Below are 27,384 nucleotides of genomic sequence, written 5' to 3'. Positions count from 1 at the left end.
GAAAAAGATTGACATGTTATAAAAAATGAGATTGTGCCATGTAAAACTGATTCCAAACATCTGGTCTCAGTATTGAGCTGAGTAGTGGTAGCCTATGCATGCAGTCTTAGCACTTGGGAGACTGAGGCAAAAGGATCACAAGTTCAAAGCCAGCCTGGGCTACATAGCTAGATCCTATCTTAAAAACAAGCAAACAGACAAGAAGTAACCTATCCCAAGAGCCAGGGCAGCCTCCTCCTGGAAGGCCATGATGGAAGGATATGAAACCTCCGCCATCTAGCTGTGCAAATGTGGGTCCAGCCATGCTCTTTTCATGATTATCTTCTCTGGATTGCTTCTAAGTTAACCGGTAGCCTTTTGCAGTACCCACATCTTTTGCTGTGAAGCCCAGAAATTCCCAGGCAGCCTAGAGGTGGCTGAGAAACCTGGAACTGTAAGCGAAATGGGTGTCTCTAAAGAGGTGGGGTTTTATGGGGGTAATGGAAACTTTGGGATAGAAAGTAGAAACTCCATGTCTGTCACAGTTCAAGAAAACCAAATACCATGGGCCAGCATTACTGTTATTTTACTTTTACATTTCTTTTTCACATGTAAGAAGGGGCCCAAACACTCCTGCTGACAGTGTGCATGGTCTCAAATAGCAGCTTGATGAAGGCCAAGTCACACAAGCTGATGCTGGCACAATTGGGCTCCCCACTGCCAGCAGCATGTCAAGTCTGACACCGTCCCCCTCCACTGTAAATTGCAGATGCTGTGGTGCTCTGTTACATTTAATAGGTGGGATGGCTGGAGAGAAAATCAGAAACCACGGCCGAGGTGCTGTTTATTTCTCAGTCATTTTATGTTAAATTGCTGTGACTTGAATGTCAGCAGTGTTGGGATGTGGTGGTGAAACTGAATCTATATCCAGTGTGCCAAGACAAATTTCAGAAAACCCCAAAACACAATTGTCTTGGTTTCTTGCTGGCTGCGCCTGTGCACACACAAATAGGAGCTGATTTATTGCCCTCCCACCATTGGGTGGGTTGATTGTCTTGTTGCATTTTGGGGGCTGTCTAATAAACCCCCAAACTACTTCCCCGCACACAGAGGATGTCAGGAATGAGGGACCATTATACTCATTAAGCATGTCACAAGTCTGTACCAATCACAGCTAAGCTGCAGGGCAGTGGAGTCTGTCATGGGAAAGGAAACGAGAATTCTCTTCTGCTCATTGGAAGGTTCCAGCAGTGCAGTACGTGGATGCTGTTAGGGTTGGGGCAGTAGGCAACAAGTCTGAACAAGAGTGGGCAATACTGAAGTTAGTGATGTCCCTTTTACTGGGGATAGTCACAGTGTTCAACTCCAGCTCCCCCAACCAGCGCAGGGGGTGACGGATCCTTTTAGGGAGTGAAGATGTAGATCCTGGCATCAAACTTTCTCAGACTGACCTTTGTGAAGATGGACCAGTTTCTGTGTGCTCTTCTTGCAAGAGTCCATGAAATGCCAGCATTCGTACTGGGCGGTGTTCATACCGTCCACTCTGGGGAGGGGAGGCTCTTCTCACAAAAGGCAGAGAGTGTAGAATCAAAGGGCTTTTGATTGAAAATACCACCTCACCTTGATGTTGGCTAAAAGTTATTTCGCTTGCCCCACACTTCATTTCTTTATCTCTGAAGTGGGATGGTCTTCTCTGCAGAGAATGCAATCTGATCAGTTCCTTCTTTTTATGGGGAGGAGGTGGTGGGATGGGAATACTTTATTCATCCCTACCTAGTTCATGAATGGAGGAGCTGGAAGGGAAGATTGGTCAAACTCAATGTGATTGGACCAGCATAGTCTATGGTCAAACTCAATGTGACTGGACCAGCATTGTCTGTGGCAGAAGTTCTCAAGGGTGGCTGTGAAAAGAATTACCTGCCATTCAACCAGTAGGTCTAAGATACTGATAAAAACCCTCAGATTGAAAGAACATTCATTCACAGTGAGATTCAGAGGACAAAAACAATGTGGACACCATTAAAATGAGAATGGTGTGAAGAGCCACCAGATTTTGTACACCATATTTCTGCAAGGACATGGATTCTTGTGACAGCATTGGAACTTAATATCCTGGAAGACAGGTGGGTCCTTCTACTTACTTCTCCAGCTCTTCTGAAAATTCTTTACACATTAGTGGGGGTTGAGAACAAGGACTGGAGTTCAGGTCCCCAGCAATCATGTAAATGCCTAATAGGCACACTTGTGACCTCATCACCTAGTAGGCAAAGTTGGGAGATCCCTGGCACAAGCTGGGTAGACTAGCTGAATCTAAAAGCTCTGGGTTCAGTGAGAAACCCTGCCTCAGTGTATAAGGTGGAGAATTATAGAGGAAGACACACCAGGTCAACTTCTGGCATCCACATGTATGTACACGCATGTGCAGACATATGCAAACATCCATACATGCATCCACACATACACCACACACACACACACACACACACACACACACACACACACACACACGTGCACACGTGTACGCTCTCACTCATACTCACACAGCAAACCAAAGTCTTATATATTGAGCCTAACTGTGACTCCCTTGATCTACAGAAAGGTCCAAGTTCATGGAGTGTTGGAACCCCTAAGGGATTTGATGCCCCTAACTCCTCTCTTCTCTAGGACAAGCATTACCAGCTTCCCTCAGTAGTTCTCAGTCCTGGTTGTGTGTCAGAACCACTTAAGGACTCCAGAAAAGCCCATCCTGATCTAGTTCACAAGACTTTGAGGGGCTCAGATACCCAGGCATGGGTGCCTTCAAAGTTCCTCAAGATAAATGGTGGACAACGCACAGGAGGATTGTGTTGTCTTCCTTTGAAGACTTTTAGAGATCTTGTGTTGCTATAATCTCATATGTCCTCTGTAATTTTAAAATCAAAAGCTCAGCTATTCCTTTGTGCATCTGTTTTATTTGTGACCTCCCCCCCCCCCCCCGCTGTCTGTCCTTTATGTCAGTAGTTCTCCAAATGTAAGGTACAAGACTCACCCAAGAAACGTTCCAAATGTCGTTGTCCACTGTCCTTAGTCTTCGAGGACTAAGGTAGTGGGATGGCAGCCCATCACTGTGATCCAACCGCGCAGTGCTTCCCACTTAGGGACCTCTATTCAGACAGAGCAGTTCCTCACTCACACTGCAGAAAAGGATTTCAGGATGAGTCAAAACGCAGCAAAGTAAGCAAGCTTACAAAAACAAGATAAGGGACACTACACACCTCAGATTAAAGGTGGAGAGTTAGAGAGAGGCAGACGTAAGGCCAAGATATCCATGCTGGCTTCTCGAGAGACTCACTTTTAGCTGCCACTACGATGACTGTATAATTTTAAGTCACATCTCTCAAAGAGTGTAATTTTCACCAAAACTTAAAAGCTATATGGTTTAAAAATTAACTAAAAATATACGAGCCGGTTTATGTATTTATCTTATCTTAAAGAATTTCCTTTGGCAGATGAAACTGTAAACTAGTTTTATGAGGTGTATTGTTTAGATTTAACGAGAGGGGAATGTTTGACAGTTAAGCTTGAGGCCACAAACATTCTGGCCTAAGTAAGAGATTGTTATTAACATCTTTGTTAGAGATGCCTTTGTGGGCAATCTCAATTTTTTCAGTTGTGCACATGTGTTTCAACTCTCAGCGAACAGGAAACACAAACTAGATCCGAGGGTGAGAGATTTCTTTCCCGTCCTGTGTTTTCCTAATTTTCCCTGCCCCAGGAGTCTTGTCTTCACTCTTGTCAAAGTACATTGACTTGGAAGCCTCTTCTGGCTTTTAGGAGGGAGTCCATTTTGGATTTGAAGTGCAGATAGCGTATGACTACGTCAGGGAGGAGAAGACACAAAACCTCCCCAGACCGCTAGCAATCCCTTGCAAACCCACACCATCTACGTTTCACTTTGACCCACTGACCTTTCTTGTTTGTCTTGGAAATTCCCCAAGGACAAAGACCACTGCTGGGTTCCCTTTAGGTAACTGTGGCTGTTGGACACCAAGAGTTTCTCCTGGTGCTTAATGATCATCTTGTTTTAGCAGCACTAGGCTTGACCACCTAGGAACCAGTCAGTGTGGCAGGAGGTTTTATTGGGGGTTGGGGAGTGGAGGGTTTCTCAGATCTGGGGTGTAATACAACCCCTACTCCAATGACTGCCATTTGTCTGAGGTCCCAAGTGAGCTCAATGCCGTGGGCCCAGAACCTCACTTTGAGAACCAATGTTTTAACAAGTACAGTAAATGCCTGTAGATCCCTGGCCAAGAATTTGACAAGTCATCTGTCTTTTCCTTGTCAATTTTGTGGTGTAACAAACTAAATGGGGGAATAAACTCTAGACCAGTGGTTGTCAACCTTTCTAACGCGTGCCGCTCTTTAATACAGTTCTTCATATTGTGGTGACCTCCAACCATAAAATTATTTTCGTTGCTACTTTATAACTGTAATTTTACTACTGTTATGAATTGTAATGTAAGTATCTGTGTTTTCCGATGGTTTTAGGCGACCCCTGTGAAAGAGTCATTCAATCCCCAAAGGGGTTGATACCCACAGGGTGAGCACCAATGCACTAGACTGTGACTAAAGCCTTACCTGGCTTAAGGGCTGAGCTCTGGATAGCCAGGGGTTTCTTACTGATTCTGTTTCTTTGTTCTTCATCAGAACACATATGTAAGACCTTTCTTCACTCTTGTTTCTTTGTGTTTTGTTTTGTTTGCTCTTCCTGTGTCTCCCTGGCTAGAGTTAGAATGTTCATGTGTACTCTAGGCTGGCTTCACACCCGTGAGTCTTCCCATCTTAGCCTCCAAAACTGCTGAGACTATGAGCGTGTACCTGACATGGTTTTTTTGAGACCGCATTTGAGCATTATGGGGGAGGGTGGGAAGATGGAATTGTCACCCTTTAGAGTGTCCAGAACTTTCGGTAAAACAAGTGGAAGATGGTGAACTGTGAAGACTCTGGTGACTAGCCCCTCCCCATAAAGGGGACAGGAACTGGAACACACAGAGCCCTTTATACAGTGCCCTGGGGCATGCTGCTGGTTTTGTTCCTTCTCTTTGCCTCTAATGAATTCTGTCAGGCAGCAAGAGCTTTCCTCCCGGGCACACTCACAAAGGCCCAATGGCCACTTGGTAGCTTTGTGCAAGATCCAGGGCTCCAACTTCCCTTCTGCTTGCTCATGTAACCCCGACAGCACCATTTGCTATCTATTTGACTGGGTACGTAGATGAAGAGACAGGCTCAGAAAAGCAGGGTCCTGTCCTTGCTGCATTCAGCCAAGCTCCGCTTGATTTGGTATTAGAACTGACATCCTCGCTGAGATCTTTCCTGCCCGGAGAGCTTCTTGTTCTGTGTGGCTGTAGCAGGGATAGGTATGCAAAGCAGAGGGGTCTTCTTTCAAAAGAAAACCATGGGGTCTCTTGTGCAAACAGAAAAAGAGGGGTTGTAGAAAATTCTAGAACAGCTAGGGATATAGCTCAGTTGTGGAGCAATTGCATAATATGCACGAAGCCCTGGATTAGATCCCTAGTATCACCAGGAAGGAAGGAAGGAAGGAAGGAAGGAAGGAAGGAAGGAAGGAAGGAAGGAAGGAAGGAAGGAAGGAGGACAGAAGGACGGAGGAAGGAAGGAAAGAAGGAGGGAAGGAAAGGAGGAAGGAAGGTCATAGCATGTAGAACTTTTTGCTTTGCTTCATAATTTCTCTCTCTATGTCTCTCTGTCTGTCTCTGTCTCTTTGTCTCTCTCCATTTCTTTCCACCATCTGCCTGTGTGGGCTATTGGATACTGTGCTTCTCTGGAACTGTGTTATTTCTACACTGAGAACCTCACAGGCACCCAAGGTCCTGCCCTTTACCTCACATGTTCAGCAAGCTAGGGTCCCTCTGACCCTAGCTGCCTGTGACGCCTTACCAAGCCAGTGTATTTGCCCCATAAATCTCTTGCTCTATCCCAAGATATGGTAAACTCCACAGTGGCCTGTGCTTGGTAGCTAGAGTGGGCTGGAGGTGTGTTCCCAATGAATGTTCATCTGATTGCACTGTGGCACTGCCACCAAGGAATGTGGCAGTTGCCACCATGAAATGACTTGGATTGTGTGCCTGACCCCAGTTCTTCTAGGTGTAGAAGCTAACAGTGGTCACTAGGCAGTCTAAGAACACTGAATGAGGATGGGGCCCCCAGAGAGCCAACGGTAGAGACAGAGAATCCTGGGAGATAATCAGTGCAGGAGCTGAGGTTCCAAGTCTCATACCCCATTGTCATGTGGGACTTTACTCACAAAACATTAATTTAAAATGATTAAAGATTTCAAGATGCCACTGTAGAGCATTCAGCTGGAGTGCGGTGCCTTTCATTCAGCTGGAGTATGGAGCCCCTGTGTGTCTGCTCTGATCACTAGCCCAAGAAGTCAGTTCTGGTCTATGAGGAAGTAAGTAACTGTCAATAAAAGACACCTGAGCCCAACGTGCTCATATAGAGAGAATACAATCTATATAATAAATTAGTTATTCAGAACAGACTCTAGTCAGTATGTAATGTTTATGAAGTAGTATGTGATTAAATGCTACATTTAGCTTTCTGTATACAGTTACTTTGCAAATTATTGAGCACTTAAATCCCCATCCCCCAGCTCTCCAATTCTCCAGATTTGATTTAGCAAAGATGTACAGCCAGAGCAAGGTGAGGGGGAGACTGCCCAATCCATGACACATGAAATCTTCGATGCACATGATTTTCTCTGAGGGCAAGGCATGTGGGAAACCAACAGAGCCAGCGGCTGGTATGAAAGCCAGAGGGCTGAAGGAAAGTCAGTGTGCTTGAGTAGAAAAAGTGGGTCAGAAATGGAAAGGGAGGAGTGGACCAGGCTGTCAGTGTGGGTAAGCTGGCGCCAGTCAAGTTAGAATACCTGGCCACCTGGCGAGAGTGGAAACTGGGATTGGAATTACAGGGGATTATAGCAAGGACCCATCCCAGAGGGGCAAGTGAGTTCTTGGAGGAGGCAGAGGAAACAGCTCATTCCTCCAAGGCTAAGTGGGTGGATCTGGGCTGCACAAACCATTAAACCCCTACCCTGCTGCTCTGGCACCCCGAGCTGGAGGAGTGAGCTTGCCTTGTTCTGGTTCTGGTTGCTGGTAAAAACTGACCCATGACGGTCAGAGCAATTGACAGCGATATTTCCCCCAAATGAGAGGACATTGGCAAGTTGCTCAAGTCCCTCATCCAGGTTAGAGGACTTGTGATCAGTAAGCAAAGGACAGTAGGGGACAGCTGGGACGCTCCCTTAGAAGGGGTGGTTCGGGGGTCAGAAGCTTTTATCGAGCTCCTTTGTCACATCCTCCTCCAGGCCTGGGTGCTTCACCTGGTGCCAAAACCTGACCAGAGACACTGGTCGGGACTGCTCAGCTGTCCTTCCCCCTTGCGCATTAACTACTTTTACTTACGAACCTGGAACCTAAATGCAGGTGGGTATTAGCAGCCAGTTGAAATTTAAGCTGTCTAAATGGTTCTATGAGCCAGCAGAAAGGACTGTTCGCCTGGGATGCAGGGAAGGGACATAGCCGAGGGACCGCACTTAGCCATCAAGCTGCTCTTGTAAATATTTGCCGACGCTCCTTCAGAGCTCAAAAGCCTGGGACAGGATCATTTGGAGATTTGCTTAGAAGAAGTAGAAACAAAATTGACCTCATGGTCTGAGGCAGCCATAAAAAGGAAACGCGTGTGTATGGGCAGAAGACCAGAATGGGGGGGAAATGGTTCAAAGTTTAATAAACACAAAAGAGAATAAAAATAAATCCGGAAAGCACTTATTTACAAACTTGATGAAGGAGAAGATCGTGGCGGAGGGGTGTGAAAGATGGCTGTTTGTGGACGGAGAATGGGTCCGGGGGCGGGGCTCCACGTGAAAGCGAAGGGGGGAAGAAGATGTTTACACTGGCTGATGACAGGACACACACAAAACTGGCCCTGCACTTCCAGGATGTGCTTTCAAAGGATGTTTGAAGCCTCTGCTGTCTAACACAGAGGATAAGCGAAGATGAATGTGGCCATACCTCCTGTGGAAGGTTCTGCCAAGAGAGTGTGGAAAGCCAGGAGCCTGGCCTGCTCTGACAGGGCGACTAAGCTGTTTTCAGCTGTGCTGCTTAGCACAGGACTAGGAATCTTAATTGCTGGGATGGGTATATTCCAAGCAAAGAAAAGGTCGATGTTGTCTCAGCAGCTACCTTATAGAATTGCTGTGCCAGGGAACTCTAAAGACGCCCTGTTGGTCTGAGGTCTTCCCACCATCTCGTCCACAGAGGGCCATCACAGTGTCTGTGAATACTTTCATTTCTCCAAAATCTGCTTATTTTGGATTTGTGGGGCTGTTTGTTTGTTTGTTTCTCAGAGTTCTGGTTTGCCAGATACAAAGCCTGAATTCATAGGGCAATTGACTTGGAATTCATGAGCCTGAATTTGCAGTCTCAAGGCTGTGGGGAGAGATAAGAAAAGGCACCCATGAGGTTAAAACCGCAGAGCTCCTAAATGAGGAACACCACTTGTTTCTAGCTGCCCTCCCACACCAGTAGAATTGTCACAGGTTCATGAGAGGCATTTACATCTGATTTAAGGTCAGCAAAATGGCTAGTTTAGTAAGTTAGTGTTGTCAATAGCCAGATACCTGACTCATTCAAGACTCCCATTGATGATCAACAGATTTTTGGGGAATTCCATGCCTTCATGAATCCTGCCCTGAATATATAGGGGGTGGGAGGGGGAAGAAATCCCTTGCAAATAGTCTCTACTTTCCAGATTTTTACAGTTTCACAGGGAAAGCAAAATAAACAAACACAATGCAGAAACAACATATTTAAAGAGAAACATAACTGTGAATGATGATGTTGTAATGAGGCCTTGTGAATGTACAAAGAGCAGAAAGAAGTACAGCTTCTAGACTAGATGGAATATTCTGGAATGGGGAAGGTAAATTTATAGGAAAAATTTGGAAGATTATAGAAACACACTCAAAAAAACCAGTGGTCTCTTGGCCCAGTGTTGGTGCTCAGTGAATGTTGGGGGTGAAATCAGAGAGGCAAGACAACCTGCTTGGGTCTTAAGGTAACCTCACTTTCATATTCAAAGGCAATGATAATTGCTAGAAAATAATAACAAAATTCTAAGCAACGCATGGTCTTGAAATTGTTGTGTATGATCACAAATGCTGTCTCCCACAAGGCTCCAAAATAAAGGGATTGGTGCTTTCGTCTCTCATAGCTAGGATCACCTTCCACCTACCTGCAGATTACGTTACCCAAGAGTTTGAGGGCTGGACCAGGTGTGGGTAGTTTGTGGGTCTATTTTTTTTTCAGATTTTCTTATCATAACTTGGTCACATGCATTGAAAACCCAGACTTTAAAAGTAATAAACGACTCAGTCCGTGAGGCTGACTAGGAGTGGAGTATTTGGAGCCAAACTTTCAAGGAAAAAAACACACGGGCAGAAGTCTTGCCATTTAGGAGCTATTTTCTTGGCATATCTGATTAAAGTGTATGCGAGCCCGGCAGCTCTCTCCAGCCATCAACTGTCATGAACTTGTTCCAATTCGTAACCATCTAGGGTTTTCCACTGGTCTGTCAGCCTTCAAAAGACAGGGTTAACTGCTTGCTTTCAGACGTGGTTGGAAATGGTTTGTTAATCGTTCTTAATCTGCTTCTCCTGGAACTAAACACACATGTTGATTTTCGTTTTGTTCCTGGTTAAATTGTTAATGGTATTAAATTGGCCATTGGAGATGAAATTCTGTAGACACTTCCCATATGGCTCCTTGGGACTTTCGCACACTGTGGTCTTTCTTGAGAGCATGGTAGGTTTAATCTTTCTCAACCGTTGCCCTAACTTTTTACAGATGCCATCCCGCCCACTTTCTACAGACCCTACTTCAGAATCGTCCGCTTTGATGTCTCAACAATGGAGAAGAATGCTTCTAACCTGGTGAAGGCAGAGTTCAGAGTCTTTCGTTTGCAGAACCCCAAAGCCAGAGTGGCTGAACAACGGATCGAACTGTATCAGGTAACCTTTGTTCGCATTGCACAGTGGGTGAAATACTTTCTGTTGTCAGGATTTTCTTCTATACCTGTGTGATGTGAGTCCTGCTTTGTCCTTAGTCTTACCTAAACGGCTGGTCCTTCATCGCTCAGCGAGGAAGAGGCCTAGAAGGGGCACCAATGCTGCACACTCTCCCTCAGTTGTGTGAAGGACTGGAGTACCCACCTTGGGAGACTTTAGTCCGCAGGTCAAGCCTGTGGTCTGGAAAGCCAGAATGCACAGGCCAGACCACCCCAAGCAGGGCAGCTGAGAAGGATCTCCTCCTTTTCTTCCCTCTCACCTTTCCCTCACCTCCTTCCTCCCCGCCTCTGCCACTCCTCCTCATCTCCTGTTTACTCTAACCTGTCTGGTTCTCAGCTCACTGCCTCCTCCCCGTCTCTGACTAGACCATCCCTCAATGTACTGCCATCTAGCCCCCATGCGCATGTGCTGTTCCACATGGTGCTAGTCTCCACGACATCTCTCCTCTCATCTTGTCAGTAGAGCCGCTGGGCAGCTGTGTGAAACACAGATGAAAAACGGGGCTCCTGAGATTTCAGACGCCGACTCTGAATCAAGTGCCTCAGGTGAAGGCTGTGCGCTGAGGCTTGAGTGACCCAGGAGCTGTGAGAAATGCAGACACTCATCCCCTACCCACTCCATTTTAAGGGGGTCCTCAATAAGATTGCACTATACATGCACTATGAAGCTGTTCTGTAAAGCCTTGCATCTGGTGAGGAAGGCAGATGTGCAAACACACAGCTATAAAGTCATCATGTCATGTGAACAGCATGTGCAGGTGTAGAGGGCAGAGCCTGGGAACTCTCAGCAAGGAACCAATGCTCAAAAAAGGCTTCCAAAAACACCTTAGAGCATATTAAAACAAGGTGAGGGGTCATTCTGAGCAGAAGCAGCTGTGTAGTGATAGGCATTCCAATTTATTTTGTATGTATTTATTTATTTTTGCCGTGTTGGGAATCAGACTCAGTGTATGTGTATTGGAATCAGGCTTTGTGTATGTCGGGCAAGCACTCAACCACTAAGCTAAACCATTAGCTCCCAACAACAGACTCTTTGGTAGCCTTATTGCATGTACCTATGATAAGGTGTTCCAGCTGTGAAGAGCAGAAGGTGACCTCCAGGCAGAGTAGCGACATAATGTAACAGAGAGATGGAAGGAGGTTAAGACCAGGTCACCTCGTTAGCAGTGTGTGTCACAGGGGGGCTTACTTGAAGAAAAGAAACAATTGATATCTGGATGCAGAAACTTTGTTGTTCTGGGTTTTAATTATTTGGAAAATTGGATAATCAAGATGAGGATTTTTTCCTCATATTCATTATGAAAATGGGATATTACTGTACATGGACATGCTATGTGTGAATTCATGAGAATATATGAATAGCTCTTTTTGTTTGTTTGTTTTTTCGAGACAGGGTTTCTCTGTGTTGTTTTGGTGCCTGTCCTGGATCTCACTCTGTAGACCAGGGTGGCTTGAACTCACAGAGATCCGCCTGGCTCTGCCTCCAGAGTGCTGGGATTAAAGGCGTGCGCCACCACCCACTGCCGGTCTGAATAGCTCTTAAGTAGGGATGAGGAACTAGTGGTGGAGGGGGCATGTAGAGCTTTTTCTTTTTTGCTAGAATAGACCCTTTGTTAGAGTGGGTGTTTGCGTCTTCACATGTGTTCCCAGAGCACACGGTGGGCAGCGCATGCCTCATAGACAGTGCTGATTCAGCCGACGTCAGGACAATGCATGTCTGTGTCTGCGCTCCTGACTGTCCTGTGGCCACTTCAGCAGAGGTGTTACGTGACCACAGTGGACTGCGACCCTTGCCCTGTCTACCTCCTTTCTCCACCTTATACAGAAAGATGCTAAATCGAGTCTCAGAGAGATTAAGTGACAGGTCAGAGTCACAAGGGTACTAAGCGGCAGGCGTGAGACAGGAATCTGTTTCTGACTTTCAAGGCTCCTGGCCATTTCTCTCCTGCTCACAGCAAACTTTAAAGATCCTTTCCTCTGTCCCCTGTGTCCTGGTTGGGTGTTTTGTTTGTTTGTTTGTCTTGATTTTGTCAACTTGACTCAAGTTCGAATTATCTGAGAAGAGGGGACCACAACTGAGAAAATGCCTCCCTAAGATTGGCCTGTTGGAAGCCTGTGTGGTGTTTTCTTACTTAGTGATGGATGTGGGAGGGCCCAGCTCACTGCGGGTGGTGCCATCCCCTGACCAGACAGTCCTGGATAATATAAGAAAGCAGCCAGAGCAAGTCATGGAAAGCAAGCCAGTATAAAAGCAAGCCACTATGTTCCCCTGTGGCCTTTGCTTGAGTCCCTGCCTCCAGGTTCTTGTCCCCAGTTCCTGCCTAGGTTTCCCTCAGTGGAGTGTGACCTGGAAGCGTCAGATGAAATTAACCCTTTCCTCCTCCAAGTTCCTTTTGGTCACGGTCTTTATCACAGTGAAAGAAATCAAACTAATACACTTTGGTAAGAGCCAGAAGAGAAGAAAAACGAGGAAAACTGGTCCAGGGAGTCGAGTGAGAATGGGAAGGTCAGCAAATACTGGCATCTGTGAAAAGCACCAGGGGAGTTAAAGGCGTCCAGTAAATTTCAACGTGGCCCAAAGAAACAAGTATGTCTATATCTGAGCATCTCCTTTCTTCTGGAATTTAGTTTTCAATTAGATCACTAATGTTCCGCTGCGCTGAGGATAGAATCCTGGACCGTTCTCTTTGTGCTGTTTTGGAATGTGGCTTCAGCCAGTTGAAGTTGAGCCCTTTAAGATCTTGTTGCCTGCAATGCACCCTGCTGGGCTATTCTCTGGCCCCCCAGCCTCACTCATTCTTTGATGGGTGACCTCTGACAGTTGGCTTGCTGAGGACTTCTTTTTCTCCCAGGGGCCATCTCACCTCTATGAAGGGACAGGTCCCATGAGGCTGGTCAGGTGGAAGACCTTAGTAAGCTCTTGATGGGTGTGTCCCTTCTCAGAGATCCCCACAGTGTTGGCTGCTCGTGATGTGAACGACAGATACAAATAGACTGGAGTCTCTTGAATAGAGAAGAGAATAGAAAAGCTCAAGAAGAGAGTTTAAGCTTCCAGTTGAGAGGACTGTGAGTAGGGTCTATGGTTACCATAGTGTCACCGCACACGGGAATCCCAAAGAAGACATTTCTGGCAGAAAAGTCAGGGACAGTAGCAACCCCTAAACTGTCGGGAACTCAACTATGTAACACTCTTGCCTTTCAAAACTGCCAAGGCCCAGAAAATAAAGAGACTCAGAACCTCAATAGGAAGATAAATCCCTCCATGGCTAGATTATCAGAAGGCCGCCTTGGCCATTTTTCATTTGGATTATGAATTGCTAGTTAAGAACGTGAATGAGAAACATGGAATTAGACAAGGAGGAACGTGGACTATGCCCCAACAGCTGTGATGACCCTTTGCTCTTGAGATTTTTACCAGGATAACAGTGATGCTGGTCAGAAAACCCAGCAAGGTCTGCAGAGGACCGTTTACTTAAAACCTACCCTGGATAAAGCCCCCCCCCCCCCACGTTTGTCCCCTTGACACTCCAGCTGTCCTCTGACTTCTGCTTCTGGACCCTTTATGGAAACCCCGTTTTCCTTATTGTTCATCATCTTTCCACTTGAGTTGTCACTGGAGTGGGGAGGGTGGCGGTGTCTTTGCGGCCTTTGGTCATGTCACACTTTCAGCCTAGAGTAGCAACTGATGTTTATGATAATGGCCTTGAACGGCAGCAGTGAGGCTAAGTTACAAGAATAGAACAGAACACATTTGTAATAGATTTATGAGTTTTATATCCAAGCTCATTGAAATATCATTTTTAAAAATAAAAAAATAAAAAAAATGGTTTTGTGCTTAAATGGGAAGATCTTAAACTATTTGAAAAATTTGGTTGTTCTGAGATTAAGCCCTAAAGTTTCTGGCTGTCCTTTGACGACCTTGTCTTCTGATATTCTGCTCCCTAGAGGACTGTGTGTGACTCTGAGGCAGTGGAGATTGCTTCCTGGAAGACACATTAAGATACATTGAGATTCTTCAGGGCACTGTGCAGAAGGGTGTGAGGGTGTGTGTGTGTGTATGTGTGTGTGTGTGTCCCCACGTGTTCATAACCCACTAATGCACACCTGTGTGTAAATAATTGAATTATTTTAGTAGTGAAAGCAAGTCATCCCCTACCTAAGCTGACAGTCTACATAGTTCATCTATGCAAGATTCTGAAATGTGCATTTCTGAGGCTTTAGGTTGGAAGTTAGGGTGGATGATGGGTGGCTTAGACCTGCATTTGGAGAGATCTGGGTTCTTAAGATGTGAAAGGAGGGACTCCTAGCTACTGTAGGGAGAACAGTGCTAATGGAGTTAATGAAAACTACCTCTTCCTCCCCCACCCCCACTCGTGTATATGTGTGTGTGTGTGTGTGTGTGTGTGTGTGTGTGTGTGTGTGTGTGAGAGAGAGAGAGAGAGAGAGAGAGAGAGAGAGACTGAGACTCTCGGCTTTCATTTCTCATATTGCCCAAGGGGATATAAAATAAAAAAGAGGTCAGCCAGAAAACCCTGACTGTCTGTTAAATTAGACTTGCAAAATATGCTACTGAAAAAAAAGTTATACTGTGCTCCTGTTGTATGGAATTTTACAACATACAATCCCCTTAAGACTGACCTCACCTCTGGCGCCACATTGGAGACATACACAGCATAGGAACCATTTCAACCCCCCTCCAAAACAAATAAACAAACAAAACAGCCATGATGTATGAAAAAATACTCCTTACACAAGGCCATCAGTATCTCAGGGTTTTACAAAGTGATCAAATGGCATGCCTGCCTCAGAAGGAAGTTGAATAGTTATCATTTCCATTAGGTCATGATACTACTTGGAGTCAGCTAGCTGTGTGAGTAGCTGGGACTCAGAAAGTCACACAGACACCAATCCTTCTTGACTGAGTTAAAAAAAGTCCCTGATCATGCAATAGTAACTAATAGTGCTATTACTCCTTTTTCCATATTATGGCCCAGGAACAATAGAACAGTATTGATATTATTGTTAATACATCCAGTATTCACCGTGTGTTGCACAATGCTATGAGTGATCTCTCTCTCTCTCTCTCTCTCTCTCTCTCTCTCTCTCTCTCTCTCTCTCTCTCTCGTGTGTGTGTGTGTGTGTGTGTGTGTGTGTGTGTGTGTGTGTGTGTGTGTAAAAGCCATTCACTCTTTATAAAAACCCTAGAAAGGGTAGGTAATGCCATCTCCTGTTTGTTATAACAAGGACACTGGTGCCTGGTGAACTTCAGTGACTTTGTTGCCATTGGGTTAGAGGAGGGCCATGCCTGGATTCCCACCCAAGCTGTCTGCCTCCAGGAACCATATTCTCGACATCTTCACCTTAGCAGCAGAAAGCACAAGGCTGTGAGGTTGGGACCATGTGTGCTGAGCGCAGAGCTTTGCCCTTTTGGGATCCCAAGGAAGTCCTGTGGCTAGAAATATTTGCAAGTTGGTACACTACAAATACAACCACCTGTTTGTCAGAAATTTATCAGGTTCACACATGAAAACCTCACACAGGCTCTGTCTCCCCAGCAATTACCATTGTAGTTTCCCAGGCATTCTTTTGAATGCTTGTAGAACAACGTCTTTACAGTCGGTTCCTGTATGGTACAAACCAAAGCTTGAGCACTGTAGTCCCTATGGTATAGTCTGGTTCCTGGTTGCTCCCCAACGAGTTTGCCTGAGGGCATTAAAGAGTGTTTCCCACACCATCTGCTCATGAGCCATTTAGAGAGAAGAGGAGCTTCGTAGCCAGTCAGCCCCGGGCCTGTTTTTGCTTCCTACCTATTTCCATTTTAGCTTTTGGGTCCAACAAATGCCCCTTCTCTCTGAGCCTCTACATTGTGAACTGGAGGGAAAGGTTTTCTTGAATGAGTCTCTGAGGTAATGTGCCTTCCAAGTGTGGCAAATCTGAAGCAGAGGTGGACCATTATCTGGATTTTACTGGCCCCCTGGGGGGTGGGTGGGTGGCAGTATTTCTTCTACAACTAGCATGTGACTAGAAGATCACTATGATGTTGTCCATTATCTCTGGTTGGGCTTGATCTGATCTGTTTCCTGTTATGAGTAGAGCAGAGTAGAGTGATGGGGTTGGCAATTGTTTATGTCATTTTATGGCTTGTGCGTTTGCCAGATTAAATCACTAAGGAGGACAGTGAGTGAGCTGGGAACTGTGACATGTCTCATTTGTCTCTTTGAAGAACTACTAGAAAGCAATCAAATCAATGGGGACAATCCCTTACCTCATTCCCTACCCTCCGCTTCTACTTCCTGGCTCATCATCCGACAAAGAGATTTTCTGTTTCGGATTGATTTCTAGTTTTTAAATTTGCGTGTGTGAGTGGGTGCCTACACGTGTGTATGTCACCTCATGTGCCGGTACCTGCAGAGGCCAGAGGAGGACATCCGATTTCCAGGAACAGAGTTCAGAAGGTTTGTGAACCTCCCAATGTGGATGTTGCAAACAGAACATGGGTCCTCTGGAAGAAATCCTAACCACTGAGGCATCTCTCCAGCCCCCTATGAATTGATTTTCAATAAAGTTCTTTTTATCCTGCTACAGATGTTTGCTATCTCAACTCTTCTATAATCTCCTCAAGCCCAAAGTCTCTTCCAAGGGAGAACACACGCTTACTTTGTGACTGGTGTTTTGATAAAGTTCAAAATAGTTTTTTGGGTGGAACTTCTGTTCTAGAAGTAGGCTCAGCTCACAGCTTTTGAGGACACCTCTTCAGGGACAGATCTGGATGTTGGAGAGGTGCTATTGGTTTACTTTTTGAAAACTACCACAGTTCTGTTGGAGAGTTTAGACAATAAGGCAGATGGTGATGGCCCTGACTTTCCATTAGATATGAAATCAGGTCCCTCCAGCCACACCTTTGGCCATACTTGTCTGAAAAGTGCTGCTTTCTGATTTCAACTACTGTGAAGCTCCCATATGCTGGTCCCTAGACCTTGTTATCCACGCTTGACTCACTCCCTGCTAAGGCTCGTGTCTACTCTTCTCTCTATCCACAATGCACTTCTAGAGCTATCCGTGTGTCTGGCTCCTTCAGTCCCTTAGGTCTTTGCCCCTCCTGTGACTCACTGGTGACTTTGGGCCCCACCCTGCCTGTCACCTCGGGGTCCCCTTTCCAACAGAGCCAGCCCTGCTGGCAGCTGTACTCGTTGATGCTCTCCATCACCACGGTACTTGATCTTGCGGTCACTGGTCTTCATCTTGTTTTTCCCTCACCCTGCTCCTCTTCCCGGCATAATGAGTACTCTGTAGCCGCTTCTGAGTGAAGTCAAGAAAGGTTTCATAACGAGATCATTGTTAAAATAAATGTGTGACATCATAACAGGTCCTTTAAGAACCATTACTTGCTTCTTTAGCTTTGGAAAATGTCCCGCCTGGGTTTTAAAGATCTCTCTCCAAATATTTATGGAGAAAGAAATGTACTTGCCTACCCATTTTCTGTTATTTATTTAGCGACTGGCAAAGTAGATAATAACAATGTAGGTTTAAAAAAATAAGATTCCGTAACAAGTTAATGGAACTGATACTCTTGGGTTTAGGAATGGTTTTTCCCTTAATGGCTCATGCATTTAAGGCATCATCTCCAGTGGAAGGGTGTTGACAAGTGATAGAGCATCAGAGGAGTGAGGCATAGTGGGAAATTAGTGCCTTGAAGGAAGATCCTTGACAGTGGTTAATTTCCATGTTGTAGTAAGGATTAGGTCCAGGGAGACTGAGTTACTCTTTCCCCACAAGTGGCTTGTTATATGTCAGGTCAAAAGGGTACCCCAATTCCCCCCCCCAAAAGGGCAGGCCCACTGACTTGGTCCAAAATTGAGTCTAAGCCCGATTCAAGCTGGACTATAGAAGGATTTCTGGTGGTTAGATAAAAATCAGCATTCCTCAGGAATGTGAGAAAGGGATACTTATCTAAGAAAGGGAGTTATTTCCCTTTCCTCTGGCAGAAGGGGCATATGGCTCTCTGTTGACATATATCTGTGGCACCTATTAGCATATCAAAGCCCATGCTGGCCTCCAGGCCCCCTCGGTCCCTACTCATATTTACTTGTTATACTTTGCAAAGCACCCACACTCCTGGCCCTTCTCACCTCCCCCACCCCCTCCACTATAATAACCCCAGGCTGTTCCAGACTCACCCCTTTTTTATAAGGGCAAGCCCCCCCACTATTCTAGCTTTCTCTACTTTCTCTTTCTTGATATCTTCTCTCTTGCCATTCTCCCCACTTCCCTAGCCCTGGCCGTGTTCAGTCTGTTTCTCTTTTTCTAGGCTCTGGACTCTTCCAGATGCCTCTGGATGTTCTCTCTCTCTTATCCACAACACCCACCTCCAGCCATGGAACAGCCATTTCAGTGGTGTCGTTCCTGTGTCCCTTACATACATTGTAAAGTAAGGCTACCATATGCTGGACTTTCTCTCTTCATTCATGCCACTTTGGCTCATACTCTCACCATGCTGTGATGTAACTCACATGCCCTCACCAGAACCCAAACAGATTTGACTGCCCAAGTTTTCACTTTCAGCCCCCCAAACTATGAGCCAGATAAACCTCTTTGCTTTACAAAGTACACAGCCTTGGGTATTTTGTCATTGCAACAGGAATCAAACTAAGAAGAGAATCCCTGAGCTCTCTATACTTTTTAAAGCAAAAAAAAAAAAAAAAAAGAGAGCTGATTCTTGACTTTTTAAAACTTGGTACTGAATAGCCCCAACCACTAATGGAAATGCTCAGCTGAATGTAAATATGTGCATAAATTATAGTACAGGCAATGTATATTGTAGGTACCAGGAAGTAGGATGAAGTGTTAGAAATGTGTTCTCCAAACCCATCTGTGTTAGTGTCAGACCAGAGAATCGGAATAAAAAGTCAGATAAGAAAATCAGAAGGTAGCTCCCGGGAGTCATGGGCCTATTTCAGACTCATCCACATCTGCTGACAGCACTAGGCTGTATAGCCTCAGGGAGTGAGAAAGCTCAGCCAACAAAAGGATTCGTGGCCTTGAACCATCAATGCTATGCTGCGTGATCTCCTGCACTGATGTTATTTAGTCTGTCAAATCCCTTCTAAGCTGTGTGATGTCTGCGATGGCCGCGCATGTCCCTCTGAGCTGCAGCATTGGCTCTTTCAAGTGACAAAGGTCTCTTTCATCCCTTAGACCTGGAGAAGTGAATTTACTTGTTTATGCCTATGTGCAGTCACAGCACAAAGGCCCATCTGTAGAACGAACGAAAGGAGGGAGAACAATAGAGAATTGTAAGGTATTTCCATCACAGAGGAGGAGTGGGAGTGTGTGTGTGTGTGTGTGTGTGTGTGCGCGCGCGCACACGCGCACGCAGGGGGGCGGGGAGGATGTTTCAACACATATCTGGTGACATTAGTGTGAAAAAGATCCCATGTGTTCTTATCCTTGGTTGCAGGTACACTTGGTTATGCATCCCGTAGGTGTCTATCAAGTACCGAGCTGTGTAATATATATATATATACTATAAAGAGAAAGCACTCATGGCAACACAGGGGATTTGAGCTCCAGAGAGTCTGTTTTCACTCTCTTCTGTCTTCCAGAGCTGACGCCTGTTGCAGGCTGGCTCTGCAGGCTCCAGAGAAGTCCTTGCCAGGCATACATTACTCAGGACTTCTTGGAAGGGTACAATTACAAAGGAGCCATGACAATTATGGGACATGGTGTTAGCAGAAGTAGTAAGTTCTGGGTGTGCTGAGCCACCTCAGAAGGTTACTGATGCTAGCCGTGGTTTGTCAGGCACCCCTTAGGTGGCCCAGTGTGACTGGGAAGAGAGTTACATTTCTGCCTCTGGAAAAGAAAAGAATAATTTTGCCTAGCTCTGATTCTCTAGAAAGTTCCACTTTCCATCACTTGGCAATTCTCTTTTCTGCTTTTCCCCCTATTTGCATTCTCCTAGTAACATGTAACCCAGCAGAAAGGGTCTCGTGGAGCATCCTATCACAGACCTTCATGATTCTGTTCTCTGAGATATGTGTAACTGCTGTGGTTGGTCTGCAGGTGTGTAAAGAACCCCAAGGAGTTCTCATTTGCCACTTTCAAAGACTGATTATTCATTCTTTGATGGTGACTTACTTATCACTTGACCAAGTGTTTCTAGGTTTGTTAGTGATGGGAATTTATACAGGACTGGGCTGTATAAGGTGCCAGTGGAAGGCTGATAGGCCAGTAAGGGAGTGTCAGAAAGAACGTTCTTCCACTGAAGGATTTTACAGTCTGGTCACACATGTCAAAGTTGTCTACACAGCATGGTGTGTGATACTCACCGTTGCAGTTGGCTTTCTTCCCACTTCCCCACGGATATACTCAAACCCTTATTCCTAAACTGTGATCTGATTTTCAAGCAAATTCACTGTGGGATAATTAGTTAAGATAGGACCATATGGAAGAGGACAGGCCCCTAATAGTCATCTGACCAGTGTCCACAACAAGATGGCCATATGAAATCAGAGAGGCACCAGAAGAATTACAGCTTGTGACATTTTAGCTAATATGTAAGTTGTTTTTAAAACCTCACAGGTCTAGAGAGTTAGAGCTTGGGTGTGCCTAACTCCCAAAGTCCCTGAGACCATCACAGCACTGATGATCTTCAAGGACACTTTGCAGAGGGAACATCAAGGGCCACAGAGTGGGGAAATAAGCGGTCCTTTCATGGAGGTGAGTGAGACTGCTCACCTAAACAGGCCTTGCAGCTCTCAATTGTTGAAATTCCACTTTCTTGGCTGTAGATAGTGTACCATAAAGTGTGATTTCAGAGACAAGCAGCCAGGAAGGAACTGCATCTAGCAACAGGTTCTGGTTTGGGTGCCATGGCGGTTAGCTTTGACACCAACATGATGAAGACATTGAGTAAGCAGTAACAGACACAATGCCCAAAGGAAGCTATGCGTATTATATAATATATCTACAAATCATATACTGAGTGGCAAACAGCATTCAGAGAGAATCCAGCAAGCTAAAAACCTGGATAGAATAATCAACTTCAAAGTTGAAAGGGAGACATTTGTGTTTGTGATCCAAATATAAATTCCATAAATGTAGACTACAACAGTGAAGTCCAGAGTGTTCCCTGCTCCATGCTTCTGTATCATATGGGAATGTGATACAAAATACAGGGTCTTAGGTTCTCATCCTATGAAACTGGAAATGCTGAGACTGGGCTAGAGAGAGGAAGCAACACACAGACAGAGACAGAGAGACAGAGACCGAATGCCTGACTCAATGGATGATGGATATGGCTACTGACCAAATGAAGTCATTTTCATTAAGCGTATGCTCCAAATAAGGAACGTAGGTGCCCCTTAGACCACGTTCACCATCCTCTGTATCTTTTCCATACTCTAGATCACACATGGACTTTATTGAAGAACTCATCTTTAGAGAGACATGGAAAAGACAGCTTTGCCTGGTATCACAGACCTAAATTACAACTACCAGAAGGGGAGGCAGAGGTAAAAGGTTGTAGGTTGAAAGTCAGCCTGGACTCCGTAGTAAATTCAGTGCCAGCATGAGCAATTAAATGAGACCCCGTGCTAAAATTAAAAATAAAAAGAGAACTAGAGATACAGCTCAGTGGTGGAGCGCTTGCCTAACAATCACGGGGTTCAGTACCCAGAACTGGGGGTGTGGGAGGGCCATTACCAGAACAGTGAAGCACCTTGAACTTGACCTGAAGGAAACTGCCCCTCATGACTGGGGCTGTCATAGAGAAGAGAGAGAATTTCACATTTTACTAGAGCAAGCAAAACACAATATTGGAAAACCCTCTTCCCTATGCATCCAGGCCCTTGCTCCCAAGCTTTGCCAATGCACATGAGTCCTTCAGGGTTCCCCCTTTAGCTAGAGGATGTGAGACTCAGAACTGTAATGTCTACTGCACAGGGGTTTTATTGGACTAAAAACAAACTTGGAAATATTTGAAGAGCTCCACTGATGGCAGAGCCACAAGACAGTGGGACTATGATTAACAGCCTGCTTGGTGGGAATGTTCAGAGAAGGCAGAATCTGAAGAATTTGAAATATCTAGAGGTGACAGGTGGCCTTTCTTGTAAAGTCGTGAAGAGAGGCTTTTACAAAAAGAAAGATGGGAGTAAGCTGGTCGGGCTGGAGCAGCTGGCCTCTGAAGTGTCTCTCCAGTCTTGAGCTTTATGATTCAGAAGTGCATAACTTGGTGTCAAGTACATCCAAGAGGTTCATGGTCACAGCCAACAGAGTGTACACTTAAATCAGTATTCATTAATAAATATTATTGGAAACTCTAGTCATATTTAAACACACGTAGACATTAATGACAGTTGGAACACTGGAAACATTAAGATTGTCACAGCAAGATGGCCTGGCACCAGTGAGGCCAACGCAGGTTTTCTCTATGGCCCTGTTGTGAAATCTCCTTTCCATTAGAAGACTGGTTGAATTGACTCCTCCGTTCTCCTGCAGGGTCATTAATGTCCAGATACGGATAGTGATGTCCAGTTCCCACAACCTTCTTGCAATGCTGTGGTATGTCATGGAGAGATGTCACTCTTGGCCCCGAGCCAAATCCCAAGTTGATTTACAGTATTATTCTTTTACGGTGAAGATTTTTCTCTGGCTGCAATTTCCAACTATACTTTTACTTTTTTTAAAAACCCCTAAACTATTCGGTAACACGGTGACTTTCACCTCTAACCACCCCCAGCTGGCTACTTTCCAGGGGTGGAGGGATGAATGAATCCTTTTGTGTAGGGGTTTTGTAACTCACTGAAGAACTTAAAGTCTTGCCAAAGGTGAGACGTGAGTACTTTACACATGTTGTATATAACTTGTCCGTATCAGTAATGCCGTGAAGGCAGCCCCATGGGTGGTAGCTGAGCCTGAGACAGAGGAATCTCATTTTCAAGCTCTTAGGAGCCCCTGCTTCTAAGTCAGTGAGGAACTATGGTTGGTCAACTCTGTTTTTTTTCTTTTTTGGTTTTATCGAGACAGGGTTTCTCTGTGTAGTTTTGGTGCCTGTCCTGGATCTCGCTCTGTAGACCAGGCTGGCTTCGAACTCACAGAGATCTGCCTGGCTCTGCCTCCTGAGTGCTGAAATTAAAGGCGTGCACCACCACCACCCGGCAGATCAATTCTTTATTGGAAAAGAAAAAAAAAAGAGTAGAGCCTGGGAGATGGCTCAGTGTGTAAAGGTGCTTGCTGCCAAACTTGAAGACTTGAGTTTCATCCCTAAGACTCACACGGTGGAAGGAGAGTCAGATTTGTCAGGGTTGCCCTCTGACCTCTACATGGTCACTGTATCTATCACTCGTGAGTGAGCACACACACACACACACACACACACACACACACACACACACACACAGGATTATAAAAATGAGATAAACTTTAAATTACCTCAACTTGAAATGAATATATGTGAGTGCGTGCATATATGTTCTCACACATTAGCATGTTGTTGAAGGGTGTTTTTTACATAGCTATGCTAATTGCTAATCTATGTTATGTTTTTTTTTTCCATAAAGCATATCAACCTTTGTCATCCTTAATCCTTAACGCTTCTTTTCTTTGAAATAGAGGAGTTTCAAGAAAATCACTGAAAACCAAAGAGCAGAAAACCTTCTAGATTTTTAATATAGTGTTTGTTTTGTTATTTATTTTATAGCTGTCTCTCTCACACCTAAAATTAGGAAAAAAATATCATGATAAAATATGTACAAAGACTAAAATTCACCTTTTGGCTGTCTCTGTTCACTGCCGTGGGCATCACGCTCTCAGTGCTGTGAGGTCAGCCACCACTGTGCACTGGCAGGAGTTTCAAATCCTCCCTTTTTTTTAAACTGCAGTTAACTGAAGTTATTGTCAGTGTATGCGTATGTGAATGTGTGTTTGCAATGCTGCTCAAATTGAAATCAGAGGACAACTTGGGGGGGTCAGTACTCCCTCCATGTAGGTCCTGAGGATCAAACTTGGCTCATCAGCCATGGCAGAAAGGGCCTTTATCCACTGAGCATCTCACCAGGCTAGGATTTGTTGGTGGTGTTGGTGTTAATCATTCAAAGCAGAGACTTCATCCATTTATCCATAATGACTAATTACCCTGTTCCCCCAACCCCTGCAACCACTATCCTACTTTCTTTCTGTTTAAATTCTCCTAGTCTAACTTCTCATGTGAGTGAGATGCTTCTGGTTTTGTGTTGACACCCTTCACTGAGTTTGATGTCCTCGAGATTTGTCCACGTTGCAGCAGATGCCAGAACTCCCCTTGTCTCTCTGGCTGTATATAGTAGTCTACTGTATGCATATATTACGTTGTGCCCATCCACACATCTTTTGATGGGCACTTGGTCTTTCTCCACCTTTTGGCTCTGTGTACCATGTTGCTGTGGACACTGGTGTGATGGTTTGAATGAGGATGGCCCCCATGGGCTCATAGATTTGAGTGTTTGGTTCCCAGTTGGTAGAATGTTTAGGAAGGATTAGGAGGTGTGGCCTTGTTGGAGGAGGTGTGTCACTGGGGGTGGGCTTTGAGGTTTTTAAAGCCTATGCCAGACCCAGTCTCTCACCCTCTCTGCCTCCTGCCTGTGCACCAGGATATGAACTCAGCTACAGCTACAGTATCGTATCGTGTCCACCTGCTGCCTGACAGGCTAACCACCATGATGGTCATGGACAAACCCCTTGAAACTGTAAGCAAGCCCTCAATGAAATGCGCTCTTTTATAAGCTGCCTTGGTCATGGTGTTACTTCATAGCAAAAGAACAGTGTCTGAGATAATTGGTATATACATTATCTGTTTGTATCTGGGTTCTCAATTCTTTTGGGTTATAGGTGGGAGTGGCTTTTCTGGGTCATGTGGTAACTCTCATTACTCTTTGGAGGAACTTTTTTTCAAAAACGCACTTTTCTCTTACAGCAAGTCATCCTTCTGAATACCTTCTAGAACGCTCTGGTTTTTCACAGAAGTACTAGCTCCCTTTTCTTTTGGTCAGCTTCTAGGCAATTAATTAACTTGCATCATTTCAATACCAAGTGCAGCTGTCATCAGCCAGTTGGGAAACATGCACAATGGATGTTTGCTAAGCACAATTCACCCGGCAAGGGCCAGAAGTGGTTAGAAAGTATGTTCTAGAAGAGCCCCAGAATTTCGCAGGTTCTGGTCAGCTGAGGATAGAATCTGGAATGGATGGGCAGCATTGGGTAACTGGGCCAAGAAAGATAGCTGCTCATTGACCAAATTACCTCTGCCCTAAGTTATGGAAAGAAACACAGCAACAAGTGACCTTGGATCCAGAAGGACCCCGCAGCTGGTCACATCTGATGCCCTGGGTTAGAGACAAGAGAACAGCTCAGGTAGCACAGGCTAAAAATGGTCTAGTCCTTTTTTGCTGTGACTTCTGTGTGTGTGTGTGTGTGTGTGTGTGTGTGTGTGTGTGTGTATACATGCATGTGGAGGCCAGAGATCAATATTGGATGTGCTCTTTGATAGCCTTTCACTGTTTAAGTGGCCTCTCAGTGAACCTGGAGCTTATCCATTCAGCAAGGCTGACTGGCTGGTGACCTTCTGAAATCCTCCTGCCTCTGCTCCTGTACTGTAGTTACAGATGCATGCCACCATGCCCGACTTTTCATGTGAGTACTGGGAATCTGAACTCAGATCCTCTTGCTGGCAGGACAGGCACTTTATTGCTAGAATTACCTTCCCAACACCTTTTATGACTTCTCGAATGTAGGAAAGGCCCAGTGAAGAGAGACATCAGGTTTACTCCCTGGGATACATCTTCTCTTTAGACTTAATTTAACATGCTGATAAATGGTAATAAACAGGGAATGGAGGAGTGGCATGTATAGCTTTTGAAGATAGCTTTGAAGTGAAGATTCCACGGTAATGTGTGAGTAGAAGCTTTTCTAGACAGTTCTGAGGGGGAAACCATGAAGCCTGTGGAGGTACACTTTTAAAAAGCATCATCAGTCCTTGTTAGCCTCTCAGATGATTAAAGGTTTGGGAGTCTGCCCCTCTAAACACGGTCTAAAGGAACTCCGTTTATTTAGCTTAGAGAGAAAACATGCGTGCTGAGGGGACTTAATAACAGTCTTCAGGAGCAAGGGGACTATTCTCTGAGTGATGAGAAACAACTGTTTCCTGTTTCTGCTCAGGACAGGAGAAGAGTGGAGTCAAGACTGTGAGTGAATTTAAGAAGTCATTGTCTGGAGAGTTCAAGACACTGACTGGCGCAGAAAGAAAAACCAGCACTTCTCTGTCCCAGAATTACGTGGCCTCCTGTCTTTCTTGGGGTTGTTGACTTGTGGCCTTTTCATGACTTAACCCTGGATAAAACCAATCCAGCATGCTCTTCTCTGATCTAAAAAAAAAAAAAAAAAAAAAGTGAGTTGTTCATTGCCTGAGCCTTGCAGTGCTCTGTGGTTGAGGAAGCCGCAATCCCTAACTCTTCAGGGGATTCACAACAGAAAAAGCCAGAGTCCCTTTGCTATCCTTTATTCCCCCTCTTGAAATCAGGATAATGTAGATTTACTCCCCTGTAAGGAACAGAATCCCCATCAATAGGCTGGTGAGGTGGCTCAGTGGACAAAGATACCTGCCACCAACCCTGCTGACCCAAGTTCCATCCCTGAGACCCACACAGTGATAGTGAGAAGCGACACCTGTATCCTGTGCTCCGCCCACCACACCTACCATGACATAAGTGCTTCCAGACACTCTCACACATGTACAGAAATGTAAAGAGAATAAAAATTTTTCTATCAATTTGCCGGTATGCCTTTTTCATCCATTTGGTTAATATGGTCATGATATTCTTGTCCTCAGTGAGACTAGATATTATGTATATGCATATGTGTGTGTGAGTAGATGAAATCATGTAAATGTGTCATATATATCATAGACATTGGATATACATTTAATTTTACATTCAAAATTTATAATCATAAAAATTGTTCTATCATAGTATCAAATAATTATATAATATGTAATTTAGATATAATTAGTTCAACAATGAAACTGAGTTTTTGTTCTGGGTAGTAGCCCTAAGTGTTAATTATGTGCAGATGAATAGGCTATTAAAAGCACAGAAAGTATCCAGATTTCCTCCTAACAATGCAGCACCTCATAGAAGACCTACTAGGAGAAAAGTCCTGAAAGAAGGATGAGTCTGGGCATGCTCCGAACCATTGGCCAGTCGGGGAAGTGGATGAAATTCCACTTCCACTCTTGTTTTTGTCATTGTGCCA

At 45.0% G+C, this 27,384-nt stretch overlaps 1 protein-coding gene across 3 annotated transcripts in view; it reads left to right on the top strand.

Moving 5' to 3' along the window:
* Positions 1 to 27,384, top strand: part of Tgfb2 (transforming growth factor beta 2) — an 89,646-nt gene that overhangs the window by 49,985 nt on the left and 12,277 nt on the right. For all 3 annotated transcript variants that reach the window (XM_052737945.1, XM_052737946.1, XM_052737947.1), the window contains one exon: positions 9,885 to 10,048. In XM_052737945.1, the coding sequence (XP_052593905.1) occupies positions 9,885 to 10,048 (164 nt within the window). The remainder of the gene's footprint in view (positions 1 to 9,884; positions 10,049 to 27,384) is intronic.

Source organism: Peromyscus californicus, unplaced genomic scaffold (genome assembly GCF_007827085.1).
Source record: "Peromyscus californicus insignis strain IS unplaced genomic scaffold, ASM782708v3 Scaffold_14__1_contigs__length_90479793_seg_2, whole genome shotgun sequence".
NCBI lineage: Eukaryota > Metazoa > Chordata > Mammalia > Rodentia > Cricetidae > Peromyscus > Peromyscus californicus.
This window is presented reverse-complemented; position numbering and strand designations above follow the sequence as displayed.